General features: G+C 38.8%; 1 protein-coding gene across 1 annotated transcript in view; it reads left to right on the top strand.

The window, feature by feature from the left end:
- Positions 1-12619, top strand: part of ITPRID1 (ITPR interacting domain containing 1) — a 77027-nt gene that overhangs the window by 17213 nt on the left and 47195 nt on the right. The window contains exons 5-8 of the mRNA XM_010971609.3: positions 1886-1972; positions 3932-4134; positions 6955-7523; positions 11637-11694. Coding sequence (XP_010969911.2) covers positions 1886-1972; positions 3932-4134; positions 6955-7523; positions 11637-11694 — 917 coding nt within the window. The remainder of the gene's footprint in view (positions 1-1885; positions 1973-3931; positions 4135-6954; positions 7524-11636; positions 11695-12619) is intronic.

Below are 12619 nucleotides of genomic sequence, written 5' to 3'. Positions count from 1 at the left end.
TCTTTCATGAATGAAATGGGAGTGAGGAGGTCTTTTAAAAAGGCCACGGATCTTAGGATCTTGTCACTGGTTTAGCCACAGTGCCTGGACTGTTTCCACTAGCCTTGAGAGAAATAGAGGGTCTTTAAAGGAGTGAGCAAATTAAATCAACAAATACTGACTTGGGCCGGAAATGCAGTTAAAATGTATGCATAAGTGGTATTCTACTAAAATTCACCTCTTCCTGAGGACCTGTTCATAAAATAGTTGCATTCATAGCTTCATATTGCCAGTGTTATTAATCATCATGCTATTTGCTGGACAATAATCCTGCAGTTTCCAATGTTGTGTGGAAAGCCATGAGGGTCTCCTAATATGAGGCTAGACTAGGTCTCAAAGTGGTCCCAAACAGCGCAGCAGCAGCTCCTGGGAACTTCATAGAATTGCAAGTTTCCAAGCCCCACCCCAGTCACGCTGCATCAGAAAATCTGGACGTCGAAACCTGTTTTTGCAAGCCCTTCAGCATTCTGAGGCACACTCTACTTTAAGAACCCTGGACTAGACCGTGAGCTTCCTGAGGCTGGAAGCTCTGCTTCCCGTGCTCTAGCTGCTCTTGCATTTCGAACTTGTTGAAAACCAGGTATTCAATACTGTATCCCTCCAACATCTAAAGTGCTACTTTGTCAGAGTTTTTCCCTCTTAGAAGATTAGTTGTCTTTGCTCCTCATAGAATCATAGAGCCATAGGGACCCCAGAAATCTCTCAGGCAACTCTCTCTTTTGTTGAAGAGGAAAAGGGAGAGCCAAGGTCAATGACTCACCCGTGCTGCTATGTCAGGATTAGAACCGTGACTGCACACGGATTCTCTGGATCTGAGGTCAGGGCAGTCTCTGGCTAGCTCTGCTGAACATTACAAAACAAGGTGTGAATCTCAAACACTGAGTGAAACAGAAATTATGGCAGGCCTAGTGCAAACTGAGGGGAACCAGTAAGTGAAAGTTATCTTCTGCCTGTCTTCAAGACTCCCAGCAAGCTCAATCATCTGTTAAAACAGTCTTTATTATTCAGAAACATGCACTTTCTCCACCTTAATACAGAGAAGTAATTGAACAGAGAAGAGGCAGGGCCCAGCTATTCTTACCTAATGTGGACAGGACTACGGCAAATTCAGGAGCCCGTGTAAGATAACTCGGTCTCCTTGGGAAACATATCAACATTGTATTCTTGGTAAATTCCAATTTTGTGCCAAAGTGCTGTTACATGTGATGAGGCTAGACGTGTTATGGTGTATCTGAGCTATATAAAAGTGAAACATGTTACAACAGAGTTTCACTGTCTTCAGAAGCTCTTTCAGATGACTCGCACTGCAGGCCTATTTGGATAGAGAGACTGGTTCTTGCGGTAGTAAAGGACTTTGCTGCTGTCACATGTGGACGGCCACGGAGCCCTGCAGACAGCACTCAGAGCGCGTTAAACGTGCCGTATGAAGCCCTCCACCACTATGAGAACTAATGTAGTGTCGCTTCGGTGGCTGCTTGCTGTACCTCTTCCATCACACAATTTTAACTTCTTCCCGAAAGTTGGTGCCTAGCAAAGCTGTATTCCTGAAAGGTTCCCCAATGATTTGCCATCTGTCAAAAGTGAGACATTCTGTCACCTTTATAATGAGCACTAGCGGGCACCTAACACTTAAATTCTCACACTTTCTGTAACACAACACTCTTGACAAGAGGAGCAGTTCCTCGGCTGTGTGCTCTCTCTTCTTCCAAGGTTGTGGCCATTATGAGATTATTAGGAATGAAGAGGAAATGCAGATGTTTGCTCTGCAAGGGAACGAGTCACAGTGACCTCCCAGGCGACTAACTAAATCAACACACCTCATCGGTGATATTTTCCCCGACTGCAGATCTCTGCATCAGTTTTCTGAAACTCCCACTCTATCCAGAGGGACCAGTTTCAACTCTTGCCGTTCTGCTGCCAGTATACCACAAAGGTATGTGATGTCCAGGCACTTTTCATCCAGAAAAATCATTCTGTGTGACAACAGATTTGATGGAATTATAAATAGGCACTTGAGAAATGCTTGTTCAATGGGTGGATGAAAGAATGAATATATGATTTCAGAACTCCAACTTGCAAGAACAATATAAATCAGTGAAAATGGGCTAAATATCTGCCAGTGGGGAAATGGCCAAATCAACTACTGGCCCACCCATTTTTATGGCATTCGATACAGTCATACCCAGAGTGAGTAGTGATAACCATACAAACTTGGAATGATCTCCAAGTCACATTTGATGGAAAGAAAGAACAAGCTGCAAAAAGATACATAGAGTAGGTTACTATTTACAAAGCCAACAAGTGAAGACTATAAAGCATATATGTAACTACATAGCAAAATGTCTGGAAGGATACACATAAATTCAGTAAGAACGGAGTCAGGATTAGCAGGGAAAACGACCGTGGGGAGATCAACGCTTATGTAGGGTATTACAGTGGTTAACAAGGTGTGTGTATTTTATGTATTTCTTACATGGTTAAATACAGATTAAAAAGAAGTGATGATATTGGAAATACTTTAATGAAAAGTCAATCAATAATTATATTCTTGGCCATGAGAATGTGAGCCTTTGGAAAGCAAAACTATGTTTTTGCTCCTTTTTACACTTTGGATGCCTAGCAGAGAGCCTAGAACATGACAGATTTTCAAGAAACATTTGTGTGAAAGGGTAGGCTAAAAATTTGTACATGAGGTCAATAAGGTAACAGATTAAATCTTTCATTCACAATTTAGGTTTTTCATAAGAGGTATTTTTCCTCCCTCGAACCTCTCTTGTATTATGGTATCAAGTGATTGGTAGCCCCTGTTCACCAGTTCTTTCCAAAGATTAAGATATCCAAGCTGAGCCATGTAAGCCCCATAGTAGGAGTTCTTGGCTTATCATTTCTTCCTTGGGCAAATCAGGAGGAAAAGCCCGAGATCTCTGTGTCACATAAGAGATTGTGAACGTGACGTTGGGTGGTGTCGGATAAGTGAGCCTGCCCAGTGAGACTATAGGTTGTTGACTATCTGAGTGGCTAAATAAATGAATTTTAATTAATCCAATTTAAATGGCAGCGTCATGAAAGTAAAATTATCCAAGCTATCTCAAATAAGCTCCCTACTGTTGCATGTAGAGAAAGATAAACAGAAACTTTAACAGAAGAACCAAGCAAACCTAGGAAAACCTCATTAAAAGTCCTGATTCCCATGGAGTCCCTGAGGTTTAAAGGGTCATTAGCACAGTCACTGAGGAGAAGTTCAGTGATGGGGAAGTGAGTTGGTATACATAAAAATAATTTCCAGGTAACTGAAGGGTATCGTTTTAAGTGCCAACACTGAATAAAACAAAAGCAGTTTTGTCTCTCAGCCAAGTCCAAAAAATTACAGAACATGCTTTAACCCGACCTAGGGACTTACAGAATGATTATTTGTGAACATTAGTGCTTGCAGTCTCAGTTTAGTGGTGCTCTCAACAAACTTGTGTGACTGAAGATGCACCAGACTCATACTCTTTTTAAATATTCTGTCTTTAGCCTGCGGTTTTCAGGGTTATTTTTTTTCTTTTTCATATTGCCGTCAATTACTATTTTTTTTTTTGTGGTTATCAGTGCACTGCCTCTGCCTTCTCTCCCACAGTCTCCCTGCCCTATTTAATTTAACATTTGCCTGTTGTGAAATGGAAAGCCAGTTGAGTAAACTCATTGTAAAGTAGAAGCAAACAGTCCCTGAGTGGCAGTGATGGACTGTCCTTTAAGTAAGTATATATGAGCTCTAGTAAATGCACCATCTCTTTGTCAATTCAGGCTCTTCTTTTATTCAATTTCTGGAAGATTGGGTGGGTGAAGTGACTAGGAAAAAATGGCTTTTGGTTAAGTGAACTGGATAAAGATATTCATATTTTTACCACAGCATTCCTGAATGGCTGGAATTTGGGGAAAAAGATCCAGTGGAGATTCTCTTGGATCTGGGGTTTGGTGCTGACGAGCCGGATATCTGCACACAAATCCCAGCCAGATTCCTGGGTTGTGGCTCAGCAGCCAGAGGAATCAACATCCGTGTTTTTCTTGAAGCTCAAAAGCAGCGGATGGAACTTGAGAACCCTAACTTGTACAGTAAGTGAGAACCACGTGGCATCAGAATCTCAGTGATGGCAGTGAGCAATCAGATGGGCCGCAGTCTTGGGAGGGACGGGCCAGGAGATCTGTGCAGTAGCAGTCAACCCCAGTATCACAGTGGCTTCCAACAGAAATAAGTTTATGTCTGGATCACTCTCCATGTCCCCTGCCGATTGGTGTATATTTGTGGGGAAAGAGAGAGCTGCTCCATGAAACAGAAACTAAAATGAAAAATCCAAGCAAAACCTCTGTCCCAGATATTTGTTTGAGAGAAACACTTCATCTCACTTGACTTTACTTGCAGTGAATTTATTTATTTAAAAGAATGTATTTCACTAACAGATTTTTGGCATGTCCCCCAGTCCAGAATTCTGCAAACTCTGTTCCACGGAGGAGATGTTCTTCAGTGCTCCTCTAAGGGAGGTTCTGTACTGCAGTAATTTTGAACCCGCTGCACTGCATCCCACCTAGGAGACTAAGAGCATATTAAACAAATCCTGCAGTAAATAAACCTGTGTAACTGCAAGTCCCCTTTCTCCCCAATTATTTGAACACCGTACACATACCCCAAGAACATCCTCAGTAGTGACCTAGAGGAAGGTATTCCACTGACCACCAGTTGTAGAAAAATAGCAGCATACATGATAACTGTAAGGTTTAAGCACAGATAATCCACGTATCTGAAGACATGACAGTTAATAACTACACTTACATCTCTTGGTGGAGTAAGTAGTGTTCTAAGCCTCATGGATGAGAAAGTTAAGGTTTCACTTAGTGACTCATTTTAGTTTGTTTCCCCTGCCTTCACATGGGTGAAATGGGTCTCAGAAATCTCAGCAATGACATTTTTTTTTAAAAGTATGCAAAACTGAAGGTGTCACAATGTGATTCTTCTTTGCCTTTAGAAGAAATTGGTATCATTTTTTGTTGTCTCCTCCTCCAAGCCACACAGATATGCAAAACCTTAGATCAGGTCTTTATCTGGGGAGACGAATACACTTACCAATATTTGAGGAGTGTTTGAGTTGATCAGTGAAGTAAACATTTCACAGACGAAGTTGACACATGGATTATGGGGAAACCGGGAGTTGGCCCCTGACCCTGCCTGCTGGTCCCCTCTTACTTCTGCCACTTAGCACTGTGCTAATAGTGCTCAGTAACTGTTCTCACTCAACACTCACCAGTGCACTTTCAGCTCAGGAAAGCTGAGAAGGTCAAATGTAAAACAAGCAATAATAAAATCAGTTGGTTGTCCGAAAGACAGAATAGAAAAGCCAGTACAAAAGGCTCAGACTTGAAGAGATGAGAACCAACTGGCTCATTGTTCATCGTACCCCAAAGCAAAACAAGCAAAAGTCCTTGTCCAACACTTCACACTATTGTGTTCTCTGAATTGACTGAACCAATTAAATTGATAGCTTTTGTCTTAGTCTAAGTATAAAAATCTGCTATAGAATGGATGTTAAGACAATCATAAAATTATGATTCAGTCATGCTCTTGGGCTTATATCTAAGGCTAAATTTAAGGGGGAGATGTAATCAGAATGCTTCTGAAAGCATCTGGAACCCAAGAGTTCCTCTAGGTCTTGAAAGAATATCACAGTCCTTTGTAAGAAGTCCACCACATTAATTTTTTTTGGAGTAAACGATGAATAGTCAATATCTTCCCTTTTCAGGTGAAGGAAGCAGGTAGGCACAAAGATTTACTTGTGGAGGAGTTCGTAGCATTGCTTTCATGGTGCAAACAACAGAACAGAGGACAACATCCTTACCCACCAATGGGGCCTTTGACTGTTGCGTGCTATCACTGGGGTTGAGAAAAGCTTGTGTAATAAAAACAAAATGTTCCATTTCCATTACTGTGATTTTATTATCTGGAGATACCAAAAATATTTTTCACCATTATTTTCAAAGTAGCAGTGTCTCCCCAAATTAGCCCTTGCTACATTAGATCTCACCCACGTACTAACTAAACTTAAATGAGTGAAGCCAGATCCTCCAGAAAGACTTCCAAGTTGAGGAGCTGGTTTGTTTGGACGGGTAAGTGGGTTTTCACAGTAATGACTTACTTCTCTTAGAAGACTGAAGACAATATATTCCCTTCCTGAGTTGTGCACCTTTATAATTTTAACTGATATTTATGTAGCATTGTGCTTTTCACGACAGATGTGAGAGATCTGTAAGGCTGGTATTATCACCCTTGTTCTCCAGATGAAGAAACTGGCCATTTACTCTGTGCCAGGCACAGGGCTAAGCACCTTGTATCTGTTGATTCATTTACTTTGTGGTTACACTTCCAGTGACTGGTTGAGCTGGGATTTGGATCCAGGCCTTCTGACTCCATGTGTCATGATCTTTCCACACTCAGGTGAAGGGTATAGTTGGAGCTGATGGAGGTGATGATGAGGACGTCTACTGTCTTGAGCAGTGGAAGGATGCTTAAGCTCACCTCATACGAAAGAGCTGGGTTCACTCTGACATTTAGGTTAATACATGAGGTTAAACTCAAGGTTCATCCTTGTCTATAGTTTTTATAGATTAACACATAAAACTCTGTGAGTCTATATAGTTAGGCACATTCAACTAAATGTAAACGGCATTCGCGTTCCCTGTAACACAGTGACATCTTATTATGTAGGGAAATATCCTCCATGATAACCAATGATATATGCTGAGGAAAAACTTGAGTTTCAAGAGTTTAAAGTCCTTCCCATCTTGAAAATCACATGTTACGTAACCTCTTCAACCTTCACTACATTAATGCAGTTCCACTGAAAAGACCCAGTCTAAAAGTTGTGTGTTCCTTGTATTGTTCAGGCCGTTTCCGACAGCTGGAAATATTGGACCATGTGGCCACTGCCTTTTCATCTTTGCTGAATGACGTTAACATCCTGCAGAACAAAGCTGAAGAGGAAGATGAGGGTATGCAAAGAACCTCAGTGAGTGAAGCCAAAGAGCATCAAAGAAGAATGGGTGAACTCTTCAGGAGAGGTTCAAAGCAGAACATTAGGAGGGATTACAGCCTGGAAGTGGCAGAGTCATTAAAGGTGAAGGATGAATTGTCCATCACCTCTGCAAAAGCAGGAGAGTGCGGGTCAGAGTTTCCAGCCATGACAAACAAGCAGGACCAAAGTCGTTTGTCTCCTTTGGCAGAGCATCAGTCTCTTCCAGCCTGTGAAGATGTGACACCTTGTCATCCTCCCCAGGCTCTCCTGAGCAGCCAGTGGCGTCATTCATCCCTGCTGGCCAAGCAGGCTCCTCCTTCCTGGGAGGCTGAGGGATCAGTCAAGGACAGAACTCGAAAGGAGAACTCAGTTCAGACTAACAAACTTAAGAGCTTGTCTCGTCTTGCGGGCAAAACACCAGACTCCTTCGAAATGGAAGAGGTCAGTGTTGTACCTGTGTGCTCAACTTCTGAGGGAAATAACTCTCACCAGAGCATCTTTTGTCTTCCAGCCCTCCTTTAACCCCCTCAGCATTATGTCTGATCGTTCCATCTTCTGTTTAGTCTAAGACATTTAAGGTCGCACTAGTTGCTTCAGTCATAACTAAATTAGTATGAAAGCTTTCCCGCTCAGTGAAGCTTGCCCGCCCCTTCTCTGTATTCTCACAACGTTGGCAGGGAGGGCTTGTTACAGCCGAGATCTGTGTATGTTGATGACATCTCTGCTGCTGGACTGTCAGCCACTTGAGGACCAGGTTTCATCCTCAAGAGGATATGTCTTAGAAATATTTCCCCCACGATGCCTAATGCAGGGCCTTGGACAAAAGAATTGGGTTTTGGGCTTGGTAATGTTTTATTTGTTTGCTTGCTTTGGGATTTAGTGATACTCACATAGCTTGACCCCCATTTCACACATATTCTTTGCTTCCTCATCCCACCTTCATTCACTCATGCTAATTTTCACCTTCTTTTAGATGGCACCCTCAACTTCACTTCAAAGTCTTTTTAAAATATATATATACACCTTTTCACTCATTTCTCTATTCTTAAATATAATTACAAAGGAAGTACAGAGGAGCAGGGCTTTTCCCCCACTTTTCATGTGAACTGTTCAGAAGTGGGGTAGAGTGTTTGTATGCCAATCCCAAGGTCAAGCCACTCTCCTTGGAGCCCTCTACATGTGAGACACTCTGATAGGCTCTAGGGCGCAGACTCTGTCCTCAGGGGACCCACAGTGCAGTGGCAGCGTTAGGCATGGGAACCAGTAGCATAGTAAGGACGATGACAGCTCTACTGATTAACTTTTATGTCACTAAAGAGACATGTTTGAGATATCTGGGCAGTAAGAAAAGGGGGCTGAGAGAATCAAGGAAATTGTAGGATGTTAAAGCTTAACAATAAGTTTAAAAGAAGACCGAGAGTTAGGTGAATATGCCTATTGTTAACTCTCCTTGTTCCACAAAGATAAAAATTGCCTCAAAATACATAGCTGCGAATGATTCTAATATCTATGTATATGTATTTATGTATACATGTGTCTTATGTCAGAAATTGTTTTAAGAGCCTTAAAACATTAATCTGACTTTAAAACAGTAGCATAAAAGTGAATAAAAATTATGGGTGGGAAAAAAACAGAGCTTTGGTCAAGTGCCCTGATTTGAACATAAACTGAGATGGCACTAAAAAAGAGTACATTTTTTTCACTCACTCTTGCAAAAAATTGTTTAATTACCAAACTAATAGTTAAATTACTATCAAGAATGTTAAGGAAATCTGCAGTTCATTAGTCAGTCTGCTATCTATTTCCCAGGATCCAAACAGGAAATTTCACCAAACTCCAGCTGGTTGACAAGCCTCATTAGACTCTACTGTCTCCTTACTGTCTCTTCTGCTTCAAACTAGACTGACTTAGAGGAAAACAAAGTTCACTGTATGTCATCTATATGTGAGAGTACAGGGAGATTAATATCATCATATTCAACATAAAGAGCTAAGAAAAGAATGTCAGTCCTTGCATGGTACACTTCCAAATATTCTTAAATAATACTAGTATATATATATAGTAATAATAATACTAGTATACATAGGGGTAGGAGGAGAACACACTCAGACACCAAAAAAGCAACAAAAAAATTTTTTTAAATAACCTCACATGTATTGGGGCACACAGTAGGTACTTAGTAAATATTCATAAATGAGTAAATTAACATTAGAAGTATGTGATAATATTAATTCAGTCTGTGAGTGGCTTCCATAGAAAAAACAGAATATGCTGTTGAACTTCATAGCTAACTTTATGATGTTTCTTTAGTATTTGCCTGGATTTGTGTGTATAAGAGGCTGTATGCGTATGTAATGCAGAGAAAGCCCTCAAAGTGATATAAAAGAAACACTAATTGAATTTTGATTTCTTTAAAAATATATTTAAAATATTATATCCTCATCTCACAGGTTGGGGGGAAAAATATTTGTTTCACTCAGTACCAATGGATGAGTAAATGAAGCTTGGGTAGTTTGCAGTGTAAACAGGAGCTAATGCCAGATTTAATAGTCATTTTTCAATGGCAAATTAGAAGATCTAATTATAAGAAATGAAAAATATGTGTGAAATTGGCAGATTTTCATGGCATTTAAAACATGAGCCAATACACTTAAATATCTACCTATCAGAATTTCAACTCCGATTGGCCAGATTCTGCCTCTAGAGCAGTCTATGATGTTTTCCCTACAGTCCTGCTAAAGGTTAAATATGGCAATATTTGGCTCACTTCTCAAAATTATGATTCCAGCAAAGTTGTACATGGATTTTTAATGCAAGAAATCAACATATTTTTGTGTTTAATTTTACTTGGTTAAACTGAGTCTGTTTCTTTCTTTTTTTAATTCCCAAACATATTAACAGAGTTTAATTTAGACTCTTCTTGTAGGATGCTTCTTTGTATCTGCAATATAACATCTTTAACCTTCCCTCTGAGGCTTACACACAGGACTCCTGCTCTCTGGAGCTCAGACATAGGAATGTTACCCGTATTATTAAACAATGCCAATCAGCATCTTGATTAGGTGGGAAAATTTTCAAAAGTCATAACTATTTCTTTATTTTTCATTTGTTAATAAGTTTGGCCCAGGTGGCATAACTCAAGAATACACCTGGTTTCTATTTTAAATTATTGGGACTTTTTTTTTTTTTTAGTTTTGTTCTCTTTTTTTAATAGATGAATAGATACTTTACATTGTGCTAAGTGGATTTTTCTCTAGGATGATGGTCACAGCAAAAAGAAATTTTTTTTCTTATTATACTAAAAAATGTATATGGTGCACACTGGTTTGAGTTACAGAACTAATAAAAATAATGTTAAGAAGTAAGCTTAATTAATTATAAGTATAAAGTAACTTCTTTGAAAAAGAAAAGAGATGAAGGATTAAAAAGAGAGAATAAATATTTCTTACACTGCTGAGCTATGTCCTCATGGTCTTCTGTTTATTCCTGGGTTAAAGGTCATTTTTGGCCATATGTACCACAATGTTTAAAATGTTTACATCCTTTGATTCAGCTTTCAGTATTCAGACATCAATTCCAAATAAATAGTATGACATGTAGAAATAGATTTATGTACAAGTATACTCATATCAGCATCATTTCTATTTGCAAAATTTAGAAAACATTTCAACATTAGGAGAATCATTAAGTAAATTAATATACTTTAAAAATATGGCCTGTTGTGCACTCATTAAAGACAGTGTTTTCAAAGAAATTTTATGATGTGGGGAAAAAAGTTCCTTCCAAATTTTGAGTGAAAAAAAATTGACCATGTTGCTATATCCAGAATAAATATGTCTAAAAAAACCCTGCAAAGACACACTCCAAAATATTAACAGTAACTGTTTTCTTACCTTCTTTAACTTTTTATACTTATCAAATTTCTATAATAGCTGTTATTATTTTTAAAGACATTTATTATTTTGTTTTAATAATAATTTTATTCTCATCAATATAGTAGTATTCATTAATTCCTTAAAAAAATTTGTAAAATAAATTCTGCTCTCTCAATTTGGAAATCAGATTTTCTTTGAGCAAAATTTCTAAGCTTTATATAGCAACTGAGTTATGTATTTTCTGAATTGTTCTCCATAAAATTAACCAAGTTGTAAATAAATCCCTTAAAGAGCTGAAATTAAATATGGGAAATAACTTGCTTTCTCCAAATGTAATTAAAGCTCTTTGAGAGCAAAAAAAAAAAAATTCTAGATTAATAATAACATTATTATTTAAGTTTAGTTCAAATGTCACATCTTCCAGGCAAGGCCTCTACTCCTCCCACCCAGAAGTGGACTTTCCTGTTCTCTCTTCTTAACTCCCTTAGTTTCTTTGACTCTTTGTTATGAGTGCCTTGTACATACCACCTGCCTGCTGCAGACTGTCAGCTCTTAGAGTTCAGAAATCATGTTTAATTCTCTTAACCATAGCCAGTAGGCACTCATTATATGTTGATTAAATAAATAAAGTGAATTTATTATGAAAGCATATCTAATGAGATTGATTTTGATGTCTCAGGTCCAGAGCTTTGAAGAAGAGACTGGTAATCCTCTTGACATGGCTTCAGGAACTGTAGGTAAGAGTTCATCAAGGCGTACAATTTCATCAATGGTCTTTCAGAAGGAAAACGTAAATAACTAGTACTCCACTTTTTTACTATGTAGAACTTAAATTATCTTCAAAAGATACCATACTGACTATCACTATTACTTCCACCTACTACTATTCAAACACCTGCTAGCAGTGCAAATGTACATGTAAATTTCAAAATACTTGCTACAGAAATGTTCAGTATTCCTGGGGCTAGTGTAGTACGCGATTTGTCTAATGGTAACTCTGCATGACCTGAATAGGCTAATGGAGTGGATTTCACGGAGAACTGGGGCTAACCGAGTGAATACTTTATTCGACTGCCAATTGCTTGATGTTGCACAAGTCATGTCATTTCACAGGGCCTCAGTTTTTCCATCTGTAATAAAGAGATAAGTGCAGATAACTTTTAAGTTCTCTGCCAGCCCTCTTTGTCTAAATTAAGTGATTGTATGACCGTCATATTAAACTCGAGGTGGAAACAAGTTGCCTAGATGTAACTTTCCAGTCATCTCTTAGATTGATTATATCATCCTAGACCATAGAGAAGGAAGTCTTTCCCTACTCCTGGTTCTTATGCTCCCATTCAGTCATCATTGTGATTCAGCATTTCCATAATCCTATAAAAGCTGAAAGTAGACAGGGGTTAGTGAAGCAAAATATAGCAGATGAAGCTAGTGTGTTTCCTGGAAGAAAATATGCAAAGTTTAAATTTAATTTAGTGTAGTGTCAAACACATCTTTTTCATTACAAAGTGTATGTATGGGTCTCATTTTGCTAAATGCTGTTTAGAAATCATGCATTAGTAATTATAGGGTCCTGCTGATTACATAAATTGTCATCCTGCTCTTCAAAGTAATTACCACCTAACCTGCATGGAGGTTTATAAGACAAAAATAAGCATCTGTTTT

This window comes from Camelus bactrianus, chromosome 7 (genome assembly GCF_048773025.1).
Source record: "Camelus bactrianus isolate YW-2024 breed Bactrian camel chromosome 7, ASM4877302v1, whole genome shotgun sequence".
Lineage (NCBI taxonomy): Eukaryota > Metazoa > Chordata > Mammalia > Artiodactyla > Camelidae > Camelus > Camelus bactrianus.
The sequence above is the reverse complement of the archived record's forward strand: the minus strand, read 5'-3'. Positions and strand labels throughout refer to the sequence as shown.